Source organism: Schistocerca serialis, chromosome 2 (genome assembly GCF_023864345.2).
Source record: "Schistocerca serialis cubense isolate TAMUIC-IGC-003099 chromosome 2, iqSchSeri2.2, whole genome shotgun sequence".
In the NCBI taxonomy this organism is placed as follows: Eukaryota; Metazoa; Arthropoda; class Insecta; order Orthoptera; family Acrididae; genus Schistocerca; species Schistocerca serialis.
In genome coordinates, this window is record NC_064639.1 from 55,274,084 (window position 1) to 55,299,773 (window position 25,690).

Here is a 25,690-nt window from a genome sequence, read left to right on the forward strand (position 1 = left end):
ACTTCGGGGCCCGAACCCGAGTGCAGGTCGAGATGCGACTCCGTGTTAAAGAGACTACGCGTGAGTACGGGACGAGCCGAGATTTTCTATACGTGCGAGCCACCTGCCACTCAAAAACTGGACTTACTTCGTACAAGAACAACGTACGGACGCCTCGAGACCTGCCCGCCGATCGGTGCTACCTTCTGTTGTCAATTTCTAGAATGATTTCCAAAGGAACACTAGCAAATGTAACAGCCGCCGTCACGACGGGTCGAGCCGATACGATCGCACCGATGTAATTTTGTCTGTTTACTTGATAGTTTCACAGTTTGCTGTACTTCTACTACAAATAAGTCACGTTTGGTCAGTGAGTGAGACATTTTGAAAGGTTCCGGAGGAAGAACTTTCACAATAATTCGCCTTGCTCTTTTTCCTCGGAACGACGATCGTACTTTCTGTAGTTATTTTTTCGTACTTTCTGTCATTATTTTTTCAAAATTTGTAATCTATCATAGAACTAGTAAATACGTAAAATAAATCTCTAAGCTCGCCCATTTTTTAGTACGTATTAGTCTCGATGAAACAGCAATTACATACGTGCTAACAGAATGCGATACGTTGTCCTCGGGGGAGACTGTTTGTCAGAGACGAGGGCATTGACAGGGGAGCCCCAGGGAAATATGATAGGACTGCTGTTATTCTCCATATACATAAATGATGTGATGGGATGAGCAGCAATCTGCAATTGTCTGCTGATGATGCTGTGATGTACAAGAAGGTGTCCAAGTTGAGTGACTGTAGGAGGATACAAGATGACTTAGACAGAACTTCTATACAGGGTGATGAATGGCAGCTAGCTCTAAATGTAGAAAAATGTAAGTTAATGCAGATGAGCAGAAAAAACAAACCCATAATGCCAAAATACAGAATGATAAGAGTCCCACTTGACATAGTCACATCATTTAAATATTTGGGTGTAACACTGAAAAGTGATGTGAAATGGAATGAGTATGTGAGGATTCTGCTAAGGACTCTGTTTATTGGCAGAATGTTGGGAAAGTGTGGTTCATCAGTAAAGGATACCGCTTACAGGACACTAGTGTGAACTATTCTCGAATACTGCTCGAGAGTGGGATCCCCACCAGGTTGAATTAACAGAAGAAATCGAAGCAATTCAGAGGCAGGCTGCTAGGTCTGTTACCAATAGGTTCTATCGACGTGCAAGTATTAGGGAAGTGCTTCGGGAACTTAAATGGGAATCTGTAGAGGGACACTATAGAGAAAATGTAGAGAACCAACATTTGAAGCTGACTGCAGAATGATTCTATTACCACTGATGTACATTTCACGTATGGCCATGAAGGAGGAGGAGGAGGCGAGAATAGTGTTTAATGTCCTGTCAGTAACAGGGTCATTACAGACAGAGCATGAGCTCAGATCAGGGAAAAATGGGAAGGGAAATTGGTTGTGCCCTTTCAAAGGAGCCACACCAACATTTGCCTGAAGCAATTCAGGGATATCATGGAAAACCTAAATCGGAGCGGCCAGATGCAGGTTTGAACTGTCACCCTTCCGAATGTGAGTCCACTGTGCCACCTCGCTCGGTTAGAGAAGTGAAGAAGTGGTAAGAGAAATTAGGGCTCATAAGGAGGCACAGAAATAGTTGTTTTTCCTGGTCTCTATTTGCGAGTGGAACAGGAAAGGAAATGACTACTAGTTGTACGAGGTACCCTCCACCACACCATATATGGTGGCTTGCAGAATATGTAAGCAGGTATAGATGTTAACTTCTTACCTTCTCAATTTCTTCCAAGTCACTTCTCAACTGTCCTTCTAAGGACTTAAGAGTTGCAAGTGATAACGATTTCAGTTCAGATACTCTCCTCAGACCATGCAAATACGGACTTCCTTGTAAAAGATCAACCTCCTTTTGAAGTGCTTTTGCTTGTGATAGTGCCTGAAAAAAGATGTTCTGCATCAGGACATGCCATACCATATTTTTCCACTGCCACAAAGTGTTCTACCTGTGTTTAGTCCATATTATTTTAATTGATAGATGAAAACAATGAATTATACCAGCATTACCTTTACAAAATAACTTGTCACATAGAATGGAAAATCTGAGATGAAATATGGTAACAACAAAATGAAAGAGGATAGACTACTATCAACCATAGATGAGGTGTTTATTGACAGACATGCGCTATAAACATTGACTCGATATATATATAAGCTTTTATATACAATTAGCTTTCTATTCCACCAATGCGACTACAATAACAATCTTCTTTCAACGTGTCTGTCTGCCGCTCAATGGCTCTTCTATGTGGTGAGTACAATTTACCTTATTTCATATGGTTAAACAGTGGAAAAACCAGGATGGAATAGTGACAATATTATGAAAAGAATAGACTGCTAATCACCACACAGAGATGCCGAGTCGCAGACTGGCACAACATGTAGACTGCTATACACGTGAGCTTTTGTGCAAAAGGCCTTCTTCTGAAGTAGATAACACATACACATTCATGCAAGCAATGTGGGTGGTGGGTGTGGGTGGTGGGAGTGCAGAGGTGGCCAGGACAAGGAGGGGGGGGGGGGGAGGACAGCAGGGTAGGAGGGAGGGGGGGGGGGGAACAGTAAAGTGCTGCTTCAGGGAGCATGCAGGGATGTGTAGCACACAGAATAGAGCAGTTAGGTGCAGTTGGGAGGGAGGGGATTAAATAGGGGAGCAGAGTGGAAAATGTGGGAAGTTGGAGAAGGGAAAAAGGAGATTCTGGGTGCACTGGCGGAATAGGAGACTGTGCAGTGCTGGAGTAGAAGCAGGGGAGGGAGAAATGGGACTAATGAAGGTTGAGATCAAGGGTTGTTATGGGAACACGATGTTGTCGGTAGCAGCAAGGAACTAGATGGCACAGGCTGGAAAGCAGCGACCGAAATGAAGAACACTGTTGGGCAGCGTGCTCCGCAACTGAGTGGTCCAGCTGTTCCTTGGCGACAGTGTATCAGTGGACATTCGTGCAGACAGACAGCTCGTCTGTTGTCGTGTCTGCGTAGAACACGGCACAGTGGCTGTGTAGATCACACGATTGCTTTCACAAGTACCCTGCCCACTGCCGGGATAGGTCACGAGCAGGACTGGCGTAGGGATGGCCTCAGATATTGCACAGGTTCGGTGGGCCACCCATTACACATCGAGAAGTCCCTTCCGTACTCTCTAGCCACCTGTGGCCGTCACATCTGTTGTGACAAGCTTCCACACTTGTAAAGAAACAAATCTCCTGTGCCTTATCTTTCCCGTCACCCACCATCTCCCAGAGTCCCACTATCCTGCCACAAAGGAGCTCGGTACCAAGTCACATTCTCTATCAGGTTTTCGAGTACCTCTCATCGTGTCCTAAAACGAGGAATTTCTATCCACTATCCTTCTCCCCCATCCTCCCATAAGGGTATTCTGCTGCTCGCTGAACCTACACAATATCCTAGCCCAAACCAACTCCACACCTTCTACCTTCTCCCAACCTCTCGCCTCACATCCCTATAATAGACCTAATGCGAGACCTGTCCCGTACGTACTCCCACCACCACCGCCGGGCAGACCTATTGGTGGAAGCTGTTGTGTGATCTACGAGCTAAGTTGCAATCCCTGTGCTGTGCTCTACACGGGGATGACATCTGACAGCTGTCTGTCCGTACGAATGGCCACCGACAAAAGCGACCGTGAGACAGCAGGACCACCCAGTTGCTAAGCACGTTGCTCGACACAACATTTTTCACTTTGACAACTGCTTCACAGCCTGCGCCATTTGGTTCCTTCCTACTGACAGCAGCGTTTTGGAAATGCACAGGTGGGAAACACCAATCTATCTCACATTCTCGGACCCATGACCTCGACCTTCATTAGTCCTTGTCCTCCACTCACCTATCCCTCCCCAGCTTCCACTCCAGCACTGCACAGCTTTCTACTCTTCCAATGCACCCACGGTCTCCTTTTTACCCTCCCCTACTTCCCACCTTCCCCCCCCCCCCTTTCCACTGTCTAACCTCCCAACCGCACCTAGCTACCCTACCCTGACCCAGCCACTTCGCCATATGCTCCCACAAGCAGCACTTTACTGTCCCCCAACCGTACCCCACTGTACCTCCCCCTCCTCACCCCATCCACCTCCGTGCCCCCCACCATTCAGACTGCTTCTCCCATTATGCACAGTTGCTCGCAGTACAGCCGTATCGGCCAGGAACAGAGGTCACGAGTTTGTGAATTGTGCTTCCGTGACTGTGTGTGTGTGTGTGTGTGTGTGTGTGTGTGTGTGTGTGTGTGTGTGTGTTGTTCACTTTAGAAGGAAGTCTTTTTGTTGTGCCTGTCTGTAACTCACACACAAAGAGAGAAAAAGTACACTGGTATAAAATAGTTAGCACAAAATACCTGCTAACATTCCTCAGCAAACAAAATGTTAATACCATTTTATCACGTAACAGCTTGTGATAATGATGACAGCTTGTGATGATGACGATTAGTATTAGGTCCTGAAGACAGATGTGCTGGTAGCAAAGTTTCAACTGCACTTGAATTTTAATATGAGCCTATCTGGTTTCATAATTGCAGAATAACAAAACAAACATGTAATAACTTAATGGTATCCATTGTTGGATATTCACAACTACAATAAATATATTTATAGCAAATATTGATCTTCAATCATTAACAATACAAAAGAAAGATAATGATGAAACTGCCATTCTATGAGGATACATTCTAACATGTCACACTGTTGAGTTGTATACACAATTCAAGTAAATAACATCTGCACCAGTATGTCACAAACATGTGGCTTTTTCATGTGCAATACTGTGAAGACGCAGAGAATGTGGTATAAACGACACTTCAAAATAATAGATATAAACCGTACTACTTGATGACTGTTGATAGTCAACTCCCCAGTTTCCATTTCTCAAATGTGAAGTATGATAGGAGCTTTTTTGAAGTTGTTATTAAAACCATAACAGACAATGTTTTCTTATTGAACAAGTTTACAGCACCTGTACTGGTTAAACAGTGCTTGTGAAAGAGATACAAAGAAATGGACAGCAATAGGGATGAAGCTAATCTGAATGGAATATGCTGATGACATCGCCTCCATGAGTCAGAAGACACAATGGTGAAGGCAGTGAGAGAGTTTTTATCTGTCATCAGTCTTTTAACTAGTTTGATGCAGCCTGTCCAGAACCAACCTCTTCATCTCAAGAGTAGTACTTACATTAAATGTCTTCAATGGTATGCTAGCCATATTCCCTAAAGTTTTCACCATATAGAGCTCCCTTTAGTACCACTGACGTTAGTTCTCGATTCCTTAACATGTATCCTACCATCCTGTTCTTATTTTTGTCAGTGTTTTCCAGATATTCCTTCCCTTGTCTATTCTCGAAGAACCTCCTCATTTCTTATAGTATTAGCACCACATCTCAAACTCTTTGATTCTCTTCTTTGCTGGTTTTTCCACAGTCTGTGATTCACCTTCATACAATGCTGTACTACTAACAAACATTCTCAGAAATTTCTTCACTCCTCTTCTTGCTTGATACTAACACACTACTTTTAGTGAGAAATACCTTCTTTGCTTGTGCTACTCTGCTCCTTATATTCTCCTAATTTCATCTGTCATTCACAATTTTGCTTCCAAGATGGGATAATTCTGTAACTTTGTCTACTGCTTGGTCCCAAAATTTGGTGCCAAGTTTATATATCTTATCATATTTCTGCTAATCCTCGACACTTTTGTTTTTATTTGGGTTATTCTCAACCTAAATTTCATGCTCATCAGACAGAACTCTTCATCTGACAATTCTTTAATGCTTCCGTAGTTCCAGTGAGGCAGCAATATCATGAAAGCTTATCATTGATATCCTTTCACCTCCAATCTTCTTTCTTTTATTTCCATCAAAGATTCTTTGACAGATACATTATCAAACATAACATCAGAACTGTCTTTCTGTCGCCTTTACCTTTCCTACAGGCAAACTAATTGTCACATAACAAAGCCTCAATTTTCTTTTCCATTTTTCTGTAAATTATTCTTGTCAGCAGCTTGAATGTATGAGCTGTTAAATTAATAGTTCTGATACATGTAGTGACATGTGATACTACTTGCATTTATTTGCACTTGCCACATTCAGGATTGCACGGATGATATTTTTCCAAAGTCTCACAGCATACACTATGCAATCAAAAGTATGTGTGCACCCCCAAAAACAAACGTTTTTCATATTATGTGCATTGTGCTGCCACCTACTGCCAGGTACTCCATATCAGCGACCTCAGTAGTCATTAGACATTGTGAGAGAGCAGAATGGGGCGCGCTGCGGAACTTACGGACTTCGAACGTGGTCAGGTCATTGGGTGTCACTTGTGTTATATGCTTGTACGCGAGATTTCCACACTCCTAAACATCTCTAGGTCTGCTGTTTTGAATATGATAGTGAAGTGGAAATGTGAAAGGGCATGTACATCACAAAAGCGTACAGACCAACCTCGACTTTTGACTGACAGACACCGCCGACAGTTGAAGAGGGTCGTAATGTGTAATAGGCAGACGTCTATGCAGACCATCACACAGGAATTCCAAACTGCATCAGGATACACTGCAAGTACTATGAAAGTTAGGTGGGAGGTGCAAAAACTTGGATTTCATGGTCGAGTGGCTGCTCATAAGCCACACATCATGCTTGTAAATGCCAAACGATGCCTTGCTTGGCGTAAGGAGTGTAAACACTGGACGATTGAACAGTGGAAAAACGTTGTGTGAAGTGACGAATCATGGTACAATCCGATGGCATGGTGTGGGTATGGCGAATGCCCGTTGAACGTCATCTGCCGCCCATGTGTGGTGCCAACAGTATAATTCGGAGGTGGTAGTGTTATGGTCTGGTCATGTTTTTGCAACCCTTGTTGTTTTGCATAGCACTATCACAGCACAGGCCTACATTGATGTTTTAAGCACCTTCTTGTTTCCTACTGCTAAAGAGCAATTCGGGGATGGAGATTGCATCTTTCAACACGTTCGAGCACCTGTTCATAATGCACGGCCTGTGGAGAAGTGGGTACACAACAATAGCATCCCTGTAATGGACTGACCTGCACAGAGTCCTGACCTGAATCCTATACAACACCTTTGGGATGTTTTCGAATGCCGACTTCATGCCAGACCTCACCAACCAACATCGATACCTCTCCTCAGTACAGCACTCCATGAAGAATGGGCCGCCATTCCCCAAGAAGCCTTCCAGCACCTGATTGAATGTATGGCTGCGAGAGTGGAAGCTGTCATCAAGGCTAAGGATGGGCCAACACAATAGTGAATTCCAGCATTACTGACGGAGAGTGCCACGAACTAGTAAGTCATTTTCAGCCAGGTGTCCAGATACTTCTGATCACGTGGTGTATCTCTAGCCTCACCGATTCTACACACCGATGTAAACAATCATTTGGTTGCTGCTTCCCCCAATAATTTAAAAAGTCCTGAAGGAATGCGATCTATCTGCTTTGCCTTATTTGATTAGAAAGTAGGTGTATTTCAAAGTACTGTCAAACTTTCCGACTTTGATACTGGAGCTCCCACATCTTACCAACTGGCTCCCATTCCTTCATCTTTCACATGCAGCCCCTATCTGCTCTCTCCTCTATGTTTAACAGGGTATTCCTGCTGCAGTTGTAGTTTTGACACCTTTCTTTCTAATTTCACCAAATGTTGTTTTGACCTTCCTGTATCTCAATCTGTCCTGATGAGAACTTCCTTTACGATTATTCTTCCTGTAGCCATTGTACGTTAACTACCCTTCACTTCCTACTGATTTCATTCCCAAGAGAATTATACTGCTCTATTCCAGTCTTTTCCTGAACATTTTTGTACTGCCTGCTTTCATCCATCAGTTGAAGAATGTCTTCTGTTATCCAAACTTCTTCAGAGTTATCTTCTTTTAACCTGTATTTGTCTGTCCAACTTCTATGATTGCCCTTTTTAATTACACCCATTCCTCTTAAACTGAAGTGTCTAGCGAGACAATCACAATCTCTATAACCTAAGAGATCTTCAAACACACACCACCATTCCTCAGTACTTCAGTATCCCACTTCTTTCCATATTCATCATCATCATGTGGGGTCGGTGATGCTTTGCTGGATATTTCTCTTCCATAAATGTCAATCCAGTGCTTCCTTTCTGAGCCATCCTTTCTCCCTTAGGTACCCTACTACCTTCACCTTCCATCTCAGTTTCAGTCTTCCTCTTCTCCTTGGTTCTTCGATTTCTAGGTCTTCAATTCTTCTCCCCACATAGTACTCCCCTCTTCTCTGCACATGTCCATACCATTTTAGCCTACTTTCTTGGATCTTCTTCCCTATGGGCCCCACTTCCACAGTTCCCCCAATGTACACATTCCTTGGTCTATCCTTTCGTGTCACCTCACTCGTCCACCTTAACATTCTCATTTCTGCCACTTCCATCTTTTTCTCTCGGGCTTTTGAAATTTGCCAAGTTTTTGCGCTATACAGCATCGCAGGCCTCACCACAGATTTGTAAAGCTTTCCTTTCCTTTTGCAGCTAACCTTCTTATCATACAGTACTCCACTGTTTCCTCCAGTTCATCCATCCACTATTTATCCTGTGCTGTATTTCGGCCTCCAGTCCTCCATCACTTTGCACGTAAGAGCCTAGGTATTTGAATTTATTGACTAGCATCAGTTGCTCTCCTTGCAGGTTAATATGTAGGTCTTTGGCATCCTTTCTACACATATACAATGTTTTCACCCTGCTAATTCTCATTCCCCTTTCCTCTAGAGCTTTTCTCCACTGTTCAAGCTAGTCTTGAAGTGCCTCCTGGGTGGGTTCACAGATTGCATCATCGGCAAACATCATGCTCCGAGGTGCCTCTTTTTTCACATCTTTGAATGGTACATCCATGACAACATCAAAGAGATATGGGTGGAGGGCAGATCCCTGGTGTAGTCCTACTCTCACTAGAGATGCCCTTGTTGCACCTGCACTGCCTCTGACTTGTGTCATTGCACCTTCATACATGTCTTTACCACCATGATATATTTTTCTGGCACGCATTTACTTCTCAGACATCTTCGTATCTCTTGCCTCGGTAATCTGTCATATGCCTTCTCAAGTTTGATAAAGGCCATATGCAGTTCAGCTTGTACTTCTCTGTGCTTCACCATCAGCTGCCTTAGTGCAAATATTGTGTCGGTTGTTCCTCCTTTCCATATTGATTCTTCCTAATGATTATCTTTAACTTCAGCCTACTCTTCATCATTATTTCTCTTGTGATTCTTAAACAGTGTTTTTTTATGTTACTAGTTGGAATAATGACAATATTATGGAAAAGATAGATGCTACTCAACGTTTGGCAGATTGTTAAACATGTGTGCTTTCAGCCAAAATTCCTTCTTCTAAAGCAGACAAAATACACACACACACACACACACACACACACACACACACACACACACCTGCAAGCCGGGTGGTTTATTCTGCGTCATCGGGCCCTGCCTCAGAGACACGATGTGAGCTGTGGAAGACGGTCTTGACAATGCCGAAGACATCACGAGGAGAAGAGAAAACCTGTTATCTATGTATTCACTTGGGATCTACTAAGACTGACCAGTCTGGACACTGTCCGTATTGATGTATTTGCGATGTTGTGTATAATGAGGCAACTCTGTTATGCATGCTTACTGTTAAGTGAGAGTACAATATATGATAGCATAATATTTGTTTTGAGAATCTCACTATCAGACCTTGCTCGTCCCCCCCCCCCCCCCCCTCCCAAAATTACAGGCACATCTCCAATCAATAATCAACATTTGGCTTTAATGGAGGGGCTTCCATTGCCTTCAGCACCCTCACATCACCAATCACTGCCAATTCTTCTGTCTTGTGGGGGTACTTTTCCAGCTCGAGAGGAAGAGGGTGCCCATCCACTCCTCAGCCCTGTACGAGGCTGTCGGCAGAATAAGGCTGTTTCCTTGTATGGGAATTCTTTGATTATCATTGCTGATGATTTTTACCCAAACTTTAAGCAGCTGCTGAGATCGAACCCAGGACCTGAGTGTAGTTGGAGACATTACCCCTACCACTATACCGTGGTGTGTCTTCGTGAGAAACGTATTACTACGAATGACGTTTCAGTAAATCAGGTGATAGGGGCAGCTGCCAGCCGAATACAGTTCCTTTCTGAGTGTCACGTGCTTAATGTATTGTCTGTTTTGTCGCTGCACACTGGCACTGCAAATTATCAATCATAATTTTAAATTTATCTGAGCTATAACCCAAAAGTGAGCAGAGTTGGACTAAAAATTGACACCGAGAAAGTGCAAGTACAGATGTATCTAGAGGAGCAGCGTGGAAAAGCCCGTTACAAACTGGCGATCTCAGTTCCACCAAAGTGAAAAGTAAGTATCTCGACATACGGTTTAACGAACATGACACCTTTATGCCGGAGATAGTACGATGGTTTTTACTGCATCAAAAACAAACTTTGGCATAAAATAGGTGTCGATGCAGCACCTAAAGTCGTTCAAAAAGGAAGGCGAGGACACCGCGATGGGCACGACCGGTGGATTGCGTAACTGGACACTGTACGGCAAAAGTGTTGCCAGTGGAAAGACCTCAAGTAACACTTCTGCCTGGGGAATTCAGAAAGCAGCAGACTACAGACCAATACTAACAGGAGATTAAATCATATTGCCGAACTACAGGCAGTGTGTGTTTTCGAACAGCAAAAAAATCTGGAGTACAAACCTCATCTCTCTGTTGTTCGGCAATGCTCGCTTTCCTATTAGACTCTTCAGATTCACGCTGCCAAGCTTCACATGCAGTACGGGCCTGTGCTATTCTCTCATCCCAGGAAGCCAACTTGGATCTACTACTAGCGAGCTCCTCACATAGCCTTTGCATATGCACCTGAAAGAAACACTAGCTTTCAGCAAGAGATCCTGCCACACACAAAGTAAAAAAAAGAGATACAGCTACAGTTATATAGGAAAATACACTCTAATATACTTACATCATTAGATATACTGTTGCCCATTGACGAACTGAGAGGAAAGCTACCGATCAGCGAGGACGAGAGGTTTCCGCGACTGCTCGGTGACGTATTCTGGTGCGTTGTGAAATCGAATAAACTACTGGACCCGAAGCTATTTATTTTTGATGCACTACTACTCAATGTCATTGTGGGTGGATTTAAAAATGAGCTCCCCTATGAAAATAAAGCAGGTTGTTTACACTTACAATACACACAATAGAATTATTACATTATGAGACATAGCATAACAACAATAATTATTTTGAAACTTTGTGCAAGAGAATGTCACAGATTATCACATTAAAGAATGTGGAAATCTGAGAGCACCAAACTTCTACCTTGTTTAATAAGTAAATTAAAGGTAAGGCAACCAACACCTACAGCTGACTGACATGTGGTGCACAGTTACAAGCAAAAGGAACAGTATCTGTTGTGTGTTTCTATGTTCTAGAAATCAGCAGTTATAGGTGTATGGTTGACTTTCCTTTATTTTGCATATTATTTATTGAGGAATTTTCACTATTGTTTTTCTTTTTTCTTTACACAAGACACACATTAATTACTGCACTGTCACAAAATACTCATACAAACTTTACCTTCACACAAGAAAATGGGACTAGTGCCTCACATAGAATAATGTGGCAAGTAACTACAAGATGTATTCATATCACGGTGCTGCAATTTAAATTGAAATTCCATTTCTACATGTTTTATTTACTACCACAGTTGTCTCTCTGTATTTATCATATCGTATTCTGTCGAGAAGTTTTCAAAATCTGCTTTTTAGAGTTCCTTCTTTCATTATAGTAGTTAGTATATTACTTATGTCATATACACAAAAGCCCTGCTTTTACGTTTTTGCATTTTACATTTTCCCACTTTTTACATCCACGTTTGACCATCCCAAATGTAAGTCCTATTCCCTCAATACAATGCTTTCCCATCATTAACAATTTCATGTTACAGCATTTCCTGCATTTTAAGTACTCTTTGATGTTATCATGACCTTTAACACTGATTTTCATACAGATTCCTGCAAAAAAATCCACCCTATTCCTGCTCGAAGTCAGCCTTGGAACAAAATAGAAAATACACTATATCCGCAAAGTTATTGATCGTGTAATGTAGCATTAGTGTGGTAAGCAAGATTTTTACTGTGGGCATGCTGCATTATAGTCACCTGTATTATAGGTTCGCAGTATTTGGAAGTGTGGGAAAGTATGCTCAGTCACTGCCTAAAATGATACTCATGATCCGACAATAGCGACTCTAGCAGCAACCTTCCTACAGCTCACTGTGTTATATTACAACAGTTTTAACTTAATTTCACAGTCATTTACACAAACAAATATTGGTTTTGAAAACAGCAGTCTCTATAACGGGCTTTCACAAACTGTCATTACTTCTGCCTGAAATGCGTTAATCCGTACTAGGCATGCAATCTTATATTGGTATGACCCAATGTCAGGCATAAACATTCCTCCTCGACATGGTCTGCAACGTGATAATTTCTGCTCTCTTTCTCGCCCAGGATGTCCCAGAATCAAGTGACTGCCTTGATAGTAACAAGCTGTAGATATCATGCCTATTGTTCTCCGTTCACGAAGGTTGCCAACTTAAGTGTTTTAACCAATATTGTATTACAAGTTCTATTTATCATAATTTTATAGTGACTATCAATAAAGTCTCACATTACAACATGAATATGATTTCATGGAAGAGTACAGCTAACTGCTGTTAGAAAGAAACAAAAACAATTGATTATTTCATATTTTTTTTAAATAGGCAAAATTTAAATTGTTTCAATTTCATATTTTCAACAATATAAAGAGAATGACAAAAAGAGTAATTTATCCATTTTCGACTGTTGTGTCTCCAATGCTTTCCCATAATTTACACTTTTCTGCATTTTACAGATTAAGGCATCCCTACCAGCCAGTTTATATCTCTACCAACATTTTCTCACTACTCCAAAAGAAGGAATTCTTCTAGGAAGACTCTGGTGTTTATTCTGTGTGTCTGATGTTATCACAAATGTGTGCTACACATAAGACACTGAACACGTACTGTAAAATGGGGTGAAGTTGATGATTTTGAACTTTTAACTTACATATGACTGAAAATAATACAATTATTATATTGTTTTTGTTTCAGACGACTGGTGTTGAGCTGTAGTAATAAAACTTTTGGAGCTTATTACCTTTTGTTATAACAGATTGTCACTCAGCTTCACATCACAAAACAACTTCAGCCCACCTGAGGCGTAGGCAGAGGGGGGAGGTGGGGTTGAAATTGACTGATGACCTGTTAATAACTGTACACTCTTTATGATTGTAGGACGACATTAATTGTCCTGAAAAATTATCAAAAACTAAACAATAAATCTGGCATAATAATTAAATTTTAATACTAATTCCAGTAGGCAAACCTACGTTTATAGCATTTGTAGACTTAGAGAAAGCTTTTGACAATGTTGACTCGAATACTCTCTTTCAGATTCTGAAGGTGGCAGGGGTAAAATACAGGGAGCGTAAGGCTATTTACAATTTGTACAGAAAGCAGATGGCAGTTATAAGAGTCGAGGGGTATGAAAGGGAAGCAGTGGTTGGGAAGGGAGTGAGACAGGGTTGTAGCCTCTTCCCGATGTTATTCAATCTGCATATTGAGCAAGCAATAAAGGAAACAAAAGAAAAGTTCGGAGTAGGAATTAAAATCCATGGAGAAGAAATAAAAACTTTGAGGTTCACCAATGACATTGTAATTCTGTCAGAGACAGCAAAGGACTTGGAAGAGCAGTTGAACGGAATGGACAGTGTCTTGAAAGGAGGGTATAAGATGAACATCAACAAAAGCAAAACTAGGATAATGGAATGTAGTCGAATTAAGTCGGGTGATGCTGAGGGAATTAGATTAGGAAATGAGACACTTAAAGTAGTAAAGGAGTTTTGCTATCTGGGGAGCAAAATAACTGATGATGGTCGAAGTAGAGAGGATATAAAATGTAGATTGCCAATGGGAAGGAAAGCGTTTCTGAAGAAGAGAAATTTGTTAACATCGAGTGTGGATTTAAGTGGCAGGAAGTCGTTTCTGAAAGTATTTGTATGGAGTGTAGCCATGTATGGAAGTGAAACATGGACGATAACTAGTTTGGACAAAAAGAGAATAGAAGCTTTCGAAATGTGGTGCTACAGAAGAAAGCTGAAGATTAGATGGGTAGATCTCATAACTAATGAGGAGGTATTGAATAGAATTGGGAAGAAGAGAAGGTTGTGGCACAACTTAACTAGAAGAAGGGATCGGTTGGTAGGACATGTTCTGAGGCATCAAGGGATCGCCAATTTAGTATTGGAGGGCAGCGTGGAGGGTAAAAATCGTAGAGGGAGACCAAGAGATGAATACACTAAGCAGATTCAGAAGGATGTAGGCTGCAGTAGGTACTGGGAGATGAAGAAGCTTGCACAGGATAGAGTAGCATGGAGAGCTGCATCAAACCAGTCCCAGGACTGAAGACCACAACAACAACAACAACTAATTTCAGAGTAACACATGCAGAAAGATAAGTCTTATGCATTTGCAGCTCTCATATTTTTACTTTGTATCATTTTGGTTTAACAAACACCTTTTCAATTTGCAAAATGGGGTGTAAACAATGTTGTTGTGAGTCCTAATCCCATCGGCATTCATTAGTGCATGAGTGAATTTGGTGCTGAATTTGGATTTTGTTTACCTCTCTCTCTCTCTCTCTCTCTCTCTCTGTCTGTCTGTGTGTGTGTGTGTGTGTGTGTGTGTGTGTGTGTGTGTGTGTTTTCCCTTTTCTGTACAGTTTTTTCCACGTGTTAAATAATGTGTCTTTGCAGAGTGTCGTGTATTGATTCACAACTTGTTTACTTTCTGCTATTGCTTTTTGTATGTGGAAATTATCTTCTACATATTACAGAAGAAAATATACACTTTTGGAAAAACAACAGGAACCTAGAGAACTCAATGGAACTAGTAGAGAGACTCGAGAATGTAGGCTTACCAGACACATTAAGCGTCATGTCATTTGATGTCACACCCATTTACACTTGCATCCAATAAATGAAACAATCAACATCATATAAAGACTAAAACAACAACGAAACACACCAGATTCACACATTAATGAAATAGCAACCATACTCAAGACCATAACAGCACAAAATTACTTTATATTCAACAAATAAATTTATTTCCAACATGAAGTACTGCCAACGGATCACCAATTAGTGGCCCCCTAGCCAACATACTCATGAAAAACTTAGAGAACAAATCTTCACACACATAATAAAACCAATATACTGGTATCATTATGTACCAAACAACACACACACACACACACACAAACACACACACACACACACACACACAAACAGAACAGCTACACAATGAAATAAACAACTTACACCCACAAATTCAATTCACATTACTTAATTTTATGGATCTAACCAAATTAAAAACAAACAGCCATCACTACAAAATATTCGGGGAACCAACAACCACGAGCACCACCATTTACAATCTACCAAATCCCCCAGCTGCAAACACAAAAACGAGCTACAGATTCATGCTGCAGGGATTGAACAGAACACCCATAAGCAAACAGAATTACACACAAGAGCTGAACACAATAAGACAAATAGTAGTGGAAAATGGTTACAAGACTGATATGATAGAGAAGTTAAATCAAACGGTGGAAAATCCAGGATGGAATGTAACAGTATTATGAGACGGAAAGTTGCTACTCACCATATAGCCGAGACACTGAGTTGCAGATAGGCACAACAACAAGACTTTCACACTTAAAGCTTTCGGCTAATGGCCTTCGTCAACAATCAACAACAAACAGACAGACAGACAGACAGACAGACACACACACACACACACACACACACACACACAGAGAGATAAAAGTAAACAAAATTCAAATTTGGTGCCAAAGGCACTTGGACAAAAATAAGTGTCGATGGGGTTAGGACACACAGCAATATTGTTTACATTGTGTTCTGCGAAGTGAAAATGCATTTGTTAAACCAAAATTATGGAAAGTACATTTAATATGTGTGTGTGTGTGTGTGTGTGTGTGTGTGTGTGTGTGTGTGTGTGTGTGTGCAGTGCTCCCAGAACACAAAAGAAGGACCTATCACAAAAAACGTGAGTAATAACAAATATATACACAAAACATTTTGCCACACAAAAATCATGTTTTTAAAAATCAAGGTGGGGGTAAATTTTACATTTACATCGTACAGTTTGCAAATGACAAGCTATCAGTGGAGGACACCATACATATGGTCCTGTAAAAGCCATATAACGTAAAATCAAGTAAAGAACAAAAACGAACAACTGTCTTTAGGCCTCATTTTGTTACAACAATTACAACCCAAAAAATGTTCACTTGTTACAGTTTTTCAGTAAACCGAACCCACTGACGACGGCACACAGGTACCGAAACATATTTGGGTGACAAGAAAGAATAGTGTTTTGCATAAAATGTGAAACCCATACCCACTAATATGCAATAAGTTTAAGGAGAAAAAAATGTGATCACAAATCTGTTTCATGAAATTCTGAAGAAACACACTGTCTTATTCTTTAGCACTGAAAACTGGCTGACCACCATGTGTTTTACTATGATGACCATGAATTTTGTTTAACAGGGTTTCTTTGGGAATTTTACATTCAAGTACACTGTTAATGCTTATTTTTCCATTTAAAATTCCCGTGAGACACAGTTCTAAGACACCAAGGTTATATTTCTTCAATTTACCCTGTTTACATTTCTCCTTAAACTTTTTGTGTATTAGTGGGTTTAGGTTCCGCATTTTATGCAAAACACTATTCTTTCTTGTTACCCAAATATGTTTTGGTACCTCTGTGCCATCGTCAGTGGGCTCTGTTTACTGAAAAACTGTAAAAAGTGATCATGCGACATTTTCACACTGACAACTCTTACGATCTCAACTGTATGATGCAGCAAACAGAACTGTGTTCTATGTGGCAAATTCCTAAGATCACATACAGACACTTGCAACAATCACTTCCTCACTCCACCACTAAGATCGTTATAAACAACTGTTGACTTGTTGCTGTTTCACATTGTTGCTGCATTCATTATAACACATTTCTACTGTATTAACGAAGGTTTGTTCACAGAAGAACAACTCAAGAAAAGATATCAAACTTAACTCTGTTCCACTAAGAATATGCAAAGTTTTATTTGTGTGTCTATAAACAGGTAGGTATAATAGATTAGCTTTTGTTACTGCTCTAGTAGTCATTGTTAAGGGTCACTGCAGAACATACATAAGACCTAGACATACAAGTTGTTTTATGTTAGTCACCCGATAAAAATTTTAGCCCATTAAAAGAGTCAGTCCTGAAAATGATTAGTGTTTGGTAAAGAGGTTTGGAATATTGTACATTTAGCTACTGCAACAAAATAAGAATTTTCAAATGGTAAATGTAATAACTGAAATTTTAGTAGTTATTTAACATAAAATATTTTTTTAACTTTAGTTGACTTCACCCTATTTGATGGTAAGAGTTTTTTTTTATAATGTTCACATTAAACATAGCAATGATCATATTGCTTTAATTTTTATGAATGAATACACAGGAGTTGCAAACAACAATCAATTGACACACATCACTATGAAAAAGGTCATTACCGAATCAAGTGAATCTTGATGAGAAAACCTCGCAGCAGACAGAAAACTTGATTGAAGCTGTTGCAATGGAGATGAAGTAGACGGTGAGAAGTTTCCTAGAGAGCTTCTGCTATTCAGTGTACTGCCGGGGATGTTAACAGGCGCTGAACTGCCAAGCACACCTGCATGACAGACAATCAAACACTAATTCAATTATTCGACAAACACAAAATATTTATTATACTGATATCTGTGACAGATTTTCTCATATTTATTATTATTTTTATTATTATTTTGAGCTTTTCCTCATTGCAGAGGCTTATCTCCAACATAATAATTTACTTGGAAATTACAATACAACCCATAAACGTTCTTAAACTGTTGTTGTGGTCTTCAGTCCTGAGACTGGTTTGATGCAGCTCTCCATGCTACTCTATCCTGTGCAAGCTTCTTCATCTCCCAGTACTTACTGCAACCTACATCCTTCTGAATCTGCTTAGTGTATTCATCTCTTGGTCTCCCTCTACGATTTTTACCCTCCACACTGCCCTCCAATACCAAATTTGTGATCCCTTGATGCCTCAAAACATGTCCTACCAACCGATCCCTTCTTCTAGTCAAGTTGTGCCACAACCTTCTCTTCTCCCCAATCCTATTCAATACCTCCTCATTAGTTACGTGATTTACCCACCTTATCTTCAGAATTCCTCTGTAGCACCACATTTCGAAAGCTTCTATTCTCTTCTTGTCCAAACTAGTTATCGTCCATGTTTCACTTCCATACATGGCTACACTCCATACAAATACTTTCAGAAACGACTTCCTGACACTTAAATCTATACTCGATGTTAACAAATTTCTCTTCTTCAGAAACGATTTCCTTGCCATTGCCAGTCTACATTTTATATCCTCTCTACTTCGACCATCATCAGTTATTTTACTCCCTAAATAGCAAAACTCCTTTACTACTTTAAGTGTCTCATTTCCTAATCTAATTCCCTCAGCATCACCCGATTTAATTTGACTACATTCCATTATCCTCGTTTTGCTTTTGTTGATGTTCATCTTATATCCTCCTTTCAAGACACTGTCCATTCCGTTCAACTGCTCTTCCAAGTCCTTTGCTGTCTCTGACAGAATTACAACGTCATCGGCGAACCTCAAAGTTTTTACTTCTTCTCCATGAATTTTAATACCTACTCCAAATTTTTCTTTTGTTTCCTTTACTGCTTGCTCAATATACAGATTGAATAACATCGGGGAGAGGCTACAACCCTGTCTCACTCCTTTCCCAACCACTGCTTCCCTTTCATGCCCCTCGACTCATATAACTGCCATCTGGTTTCTGTACAAGTTGTAAATAGCCTTTCGCTCCCTGTATTTTACCCCTGCCACCTTCAGAATTTGAAAGAGAGTATTCCAGTTAACATTGTCAAAAGCTTTCTCTAAGTCTACAAATGTTAGAAACGTAGGTTTGCCTTTTCTTAATCTTTCTTCTAAGATAAGTCGTAAGGTTAGTATTGCCTCACGTGTTCCAACATTTCTTAAACTATATTTTCAAAATATTCCTCCAGGTGTTTCGATCTTGTGTATCCTCTTCCTCTGCGCCCATTCTCCTCACTGTGTGCTGTACATTTTGGAGCCAGGTGGTCATAGGTCGTCGTCTTCTTCTTCTCCCCTCCGGTTCCCACTCCAGTATCAATTTTGGTATTCTGGCTTTCTCCATTCGTCGTACATGCCCGTACCACTTTAATTTCTTCCTATCCATTACGTCATATATTCTTTCTTTTATTTCCATTCTCCTTATTATTTCGGTGTTCCTTATCTTTTCTTTTCTGTAGATTCTTGCTGATCTTCTCCAAAAGTCCAACACTAGAGCTTGTAATTTTTTAAAGTGCTTCATGTTAATTGTCCAGGTCTCCATTCCATACAGAACCACACTCTCTAATATGGATTTGTATATTAATTTTTTAGTTCTGCTCATTACATTCCTGCTCCATAAGGCTGAGTTAAGCATCCCAATGACCTTCCGTCTGCTACTAATTCTTTTATTGATTTCTGATTCTGATTTTCCCTCGATTTCTAAAATGGATCCCAAATAACAGAAAGTGTTTATCTTTTTGATTTTCTTTCCTTCAATGTATAGCTCCTCTGAATCATTAGTCAAGTATTCTGTTCTTTGGTAATTAATCTTCAAACCCCAAGTTCAGTATGCTACTGCTACTTGATTGCACATATAGTTAGCATCCTCCCCATCTTGTGTTACGACTACTTGATCATCAGCAAACAATAAATGATGTAGGTAAACTCCATCTCTTATTTCTAATCTCGTATTTATCCACACGTAAAAATTTTCTTGTTAAATTACAAAAATCTTAGGCAGGACAGGAATTAGCATTTTAACACAAGCAGTTTTACTGAAAAGGAACATTTGACAAAATCTGAAAAAGGAGAAGAAGAAGAAGAAGAAGAAGGAGAGCTCCTATGGCTATTAGAGATCTATCAGCAAGTGCTGATCATGCAGCAAGGCACTATATTATTTATTTTAACTAACTATCTATCATTAAGAGACACTAATCACTAAAGGTTAAACATGTATTTGCTTATTAAGTACTTTATCTAATAAGACACAGTGTTTAGTATCTCACTCCACACATTCATGATATATTACTACTGAATTCAAATATTTTGATCTTTTTTCTCATTAGAACCATTCAAGAACACTCTCTCTCTCTCTCTCTCTCTCTCTCTCTCTCTCTCTCTCTCTCTCTCTCTGGAGTAGTAGTTTGAAAACTAAGATTTTTTCCATATTTTCCATATCTCTCCACTGCTAAGTGTATCTTCATTTGGCATGGTTTAGTGGTCCATTCTCAAATGCAGATGAAAACTGTACATGATTTATTTTCAGTAGCAGTCCATACGAATATGTTGCTATGTGCTACCTCATATAAAAAGCATTCTTGAAAGTGCATTCTCTTTTGTCAGTATGCTCCCAAGAATTTGGTAAAAATATTTTGGTGGAACATTTTTGTAGTTTTAAGTTACAAGGTTCATTGATTACCAGAAAAAAGTAAAAACTGTCCAAGATTACTACTATTCTTCATTGATGGATGAATTTCACAAGTAACTGATAAAAAAAATCAACCCTGAGTGGCAATGTGGCAGTGAAAATATTTTCTCTCATCAGGGCGATACAACTGCCCAAAAGTCTGTGGCTGCTATGGTATTTTCTCTTGTTAGGGCAGTATGAGAGAGTAACCCCCAACCCCCCCCCCCCCCTCCTCCGCCCAAAAAAAAAAAAACCTGGAACAACATTGTTGTTGGCAGAGCTTGTGTAGTAAGGCATGTAATGCCACAAGGCATGTAATGTATAATGCAGCTCACAGCCAGTTCAGTGCCCCCTGAGTTTTTCACCTGGCTTGTTCTGTTCATCTGAAGTGACTGGTGGTTTTGCTAGCACTGTTTTGTTCTCGTTACGCTTTTTATGATGGCAAGTGTGTGTAGCTATGAAATTTTGTTTTCTACTCGGTAAAAATGTTGCTGAAGCTGTTTTAGTGTTGAAAGCGACTTACCAAGATGACACTATGGGAAAAACTCAAATGTACAAGTGGTTTGCTCAATTTAAAAATGGCGACACGTCGACTGACGACAAAACCTCATTTTGAACGTCCAATTGCTCGAATCAACAAAAATATTGAAAAAATTCAAGACCCGTGCTCACAGACTGTCGACAGACAACTGATCGACCGTCGGAGATTAGTTGGTTATCTCTGAGCTCGGTTCAGCGAATTTTAACAGAAGACAGCAGACCGGTTATTCCACCATGACCATGCAGCTGCACACTTATCCAGCTTTGTTTGACAGTTTCTGGCCAAAAACGGCACAGTTCCGCTGCCCCGCACACCTTACTCGCCTGACCTGGCTCCGTGTGACTTTTTATTATTTCCACACACGAAAAGGGGCACGAAAGGATATCAATTTGACAACACTGAAAAAGTTGAGAAAAAACCGAGGGAGGAGCTGTCAGCCATTTCTAAAGATGACTACAAAAAATGCTTCGAAAAGTGGGAGCACTGGTAGAACAAGGAAGGCGATAAGGTTGTTTCGTAAATGATTTGAAAATATATAGCTTTTTGTTTTTTGGGTACCTCCTCATATGTTTGCCCATAAGTCTGTCGCTGCTATGGTAAATGTCAAATACCTAGTACTAAAAACTGAAGTATGATATCAGAGACGATATTGTAAGACACGAGGAAATGACACATGCGAGAACATCCAAAACAAATGATGGAATTATGGTAAAAAGATTCTTATTTTTGTGCAAGATGCAATTTTTTCAGGACTTCCAGAATTTAGAAAAATGTGTGGCAGAGCCTACTGCACTAAAATACAGACTACAAACTACTTGGTGATGTAATATTCCCTTATATATTATATTTTTTGTCATTTGGTTGTCCTATTAGTCTCCAAGCCTACAGTTAGAGAAAACAAAATATTGCCTTGAGGTTTTGATACATATGACAGCATCGTCAGACTGTGGTTACCACTGATTTATTCATTTGGCAGTCTAAGCTGAACTTGGGACCCTTTCGAGCAGTCTTCTATAGTATGACACTAGCTTGGTAGCAATGGCTTGTAGTGCTTCGAGAATTTCGGGGTAAATTCTAGAAACACTTGGCTCTCCACTGTCTTGAACACCCGATACTTTAATGATGAGGGTGAGAGTCTTTTTACGGTGCCACACACATCTGTGTGTGCAGGAAGGACAGCTGTGTCAGACGAGTGGCCCCGACAAGTGGTTACCAGTAGCGCCTCGGAATTTATATAAAAAAGTCAATGAGTGTTTGTATAATGTTCCGTGGTTTGTGGTGACATGAGGACTGTTACAGAGACAGATGAAGCATGTATTGTATAGAGACTTCATGTCTTGGCTCTACATGAGGCAGAACTTATGTAATTGTGTGAGTGTTTAGTTGATTCTGACATTTATCTTGGAACCAGTTGGCTTGCTGGAGTTTGTACAGAATAACTGTTACTTTGGGATGAGAGTTGAAAATATATTGTTGTTGAACTGACAAGATTCTACGAGTACATCATTTATTTCAAGAACAGAGAGTTGGTTAATATTATTCCTGTCAACCTGATACAGTCTTCGGAGAAGAATTAAACAGTGAGAGCGATGTAGCTCATGACCCAAAGAAGAGGATCGGTTGCACACGCAACGTATGAGTCTACTGGAAGAGACACAAGAGTCGTGCAACCCAACACAGCACTGTCTCTTGTCGTCCAAGAAAGCGCTAGAATCTGGCGACCGTGACAGGACTCGAAGAAAAAGGAAAATTGTAAGCCAAAAGCGGGAAGAAGATATTTGAGTTGCCAAAGCAACCAGGCATAACAAGACTGAGAAACTGTTTCAAGTAATTGCATTGTGTCTACTGAACCAAAGGAAATTGCTGACTGCAACGGCTGCCGTTCACCGTTGCTGACTTCGTGTCTGCTCGCCGATGCCATAACCAATGTTCGAAGCTGCCGGCGCCTGTGCTATTCAGTGGTGCCAATTCTATACCTGCTCACCGACGCAGCCTAGAATTCTACCCCGGGTGAGCATGAAATAAACACTTTATTACTCTAGTAAGAAGTGTCACAAAATACTGTGGGGTGACGTTTACTGTATAATTGAAACTAGTATTAGATGCTCACAAGGGCTAAAGTCTATAGAAGCATGGACAGTATACAACCAGTTGGAGAGATGACAGAACCAGCCATGGCTATGAGAATTGCTAAAGAAGGGCCTGACTTGTCTGAATTAGTAAATGTAATTAAAGCCCAGAGTGAAGGTCTAACTAGATTAGTTACTAAGTTAGAAGCACGGAGTGTAACTTCAACTGCTCAAATTGCCTCTTTGAGAAACGAAATAAGTACGACTTTAAGTGAAAAACTAGAAGTACAGGGTGAAGCTTTAGATTCTAAGTTTGCTATATTAAATGATAAAGTGGAGAATTTGTGATTAGATTTAACACTTACCATGCTAAGCCCTTAACTGCATGCCACTCCCTGTGTGCTGGCTGATTTTTTCTATTTTCAACAGACTTTAAATAGCTGTGAAGGACATTTAGTTAGAGATACATAAAAACTACAGGTATGGTTTAAAACTTTAAGGTTTCAACTTTAGATGGGTTAACAGCCATGTGTATGGGGCATATACTGTTTCCAAGAAGTGATGCGGATTTCTCCTCGATTTTGTGAAAATAAATTTTTGTCAAAAATTTATTTTTACTACTTTATTCAATTTAAAGAAGAAATAAATTTTGGAAAGTGATCATTTGACAATGAAAAGACATTTGTTATATCATTTGCACATAAAGCATAGCTAGATACACGTAAGCTATTTTGTATAGTGAACCACAGTGTGATAAAGCTTGAAGCACGGGGTGACACACAAACCTACATTACACTCACTGCACTCATAAGAAGTAACTTTCCTCCCAGCTTTCCCTGTAATGTTCTTTAGTTTTCCACTACACACTACACAACGTCTTTGTGCTTTCTTCTTCCCTTCTGCCATTTCCACACGGTTCGGAAAATGTTTCTTCGTCAATCGAGCAATCGTTGCAGATCCATGAGAATCCTCAATTCTCTCTCCTCTCTGTAACACTAACGCAGTGCAGACCTCCTGTATAAACTTAGGAATGCTCAGTTTCTTCTCATTGATGCAATTGTGCAAAATACAACCATTGGAAACTGCCATAATTATACTGTGGAAGGCAAGCTTTCTCCACCACTTCACTGTTTTGTGATCAAGTGCTCCATATGAAAGACACTGATCAAAAAGGTCTACACCAGCTTTATGTTTGTTGTAATCCAGCACTGCCACTGGTTTCAACTTCTGATTGCCTTCTCTTGTAGCAACAGGCAACATTGAGGACGTGTGCCTGGTACTTATCATCCACACATCCCTCTTGTCTTTCCATCGCAATGCTAGCACATCGCTCTTGCAGCGAAATATTTGTTCACCCTTTTTGAGTTTACCCTTTTCGAGAGCCTTGGGCAATCCTTTTCTGTTTGGCATTACAGTCCCTACAAGACCAGTGTTGGCTCTAGCCAGTTCTTTGGCTAGCTGAACACTGGTGTAAAATCTGTCAACATATACAGTGTGGCCCTTACCTTGGAGTGAGCCGAGCAATCGCTTTACCACTGCAGAAGCACTGTTGTCCAGTTTATCGTCCCTTCCGTGGTAAACTTCAAAGTTGTATATGTACCCAGTTTTGGATTCTGCAAGAATGTATGGCTTCATGCCATATTTGTTTGGCTTATTAGCCATATAAACTTTGAAACCTACACGCCCTCTGAAAGGACACATACCTTCATCAATGGTTAGCACTTCACCTGGCTTATAACTTTCTTTCAAATTCCTTACCAAATCATCCAGAAGAGGCCTGACCTTATGAAGGGCATCAAAGTCTACTTCACCTTTCTTTTTTTGCTTTGAATTGTCATTTATGTGGAACATAGACAAAATATTCAGCAATCCGTCCCTTGGCATAATATTGGGGTAAAAATTGCAGCTAACCACTGGATCACTACACCAGTGACTGGCCATACTTGGCCTCTCACTGATTGACATGTGGAGGATAAAAGCGAGAAATGTCTTTGTTTCAGCAATTGTTAGCGTCCTCCACTGCTTGAATCTAGAATTGGGCCCGAATTTGTTTTGTGCTCTCAGTGTGGCCAGCTTCTGTCTAGCATATAGGTTTGTTTGTTCCTTCATAATTGAAATAACCCTGTCTTTTATAAAATGAGAAAAAAAATCTAAATATTCACTAGACTGACCGAGTCCTACATTATTTAGCACACCATGAGACCCTGTAAATAACAAAATGTTTGGTGTTTGATCCACTATAGTCCAGTCATCCTGTGAAATGTCACTCATTCTTGGCCTCTTTTGATGATGA

General features: G+C 40.3%; 1 protein-coding gene across 1 annotated transcript in view; it reads right to left on the reverse strand.

Moving 5' to 3' along the window:
• Positions 1-25,690, reverse strand: part of LOC126456756 (putative E3 ubiquitin-protein ligase UNKL) — a 264,897-nt gene that overhangs the window by 23,535 nt on the left and 215,672 nt on the right. Inside the window, exons 11-14 of the mRNA XM_050092503.1 lie at positions 17,760-17,920; positions 11,050-11,244; positions 10,785-10,946; positions 1,778-1,939 (exon numbers count right to left, since the gene is read on the reverse strand). Of these exons, the coding sequence (XP_049948460.1) occupies positions 1,778-1,939; positions 10,785-10,946; positions 11,050-11,244; positions 17,760-17,920 (680 nt within the window). The remainder of the gene's footprint in view (positions 1-1,777; positions 1,940-10,784; positions 10,947-11,049; positions 11,245-17,759; positions 17,921-25,690) is intronic.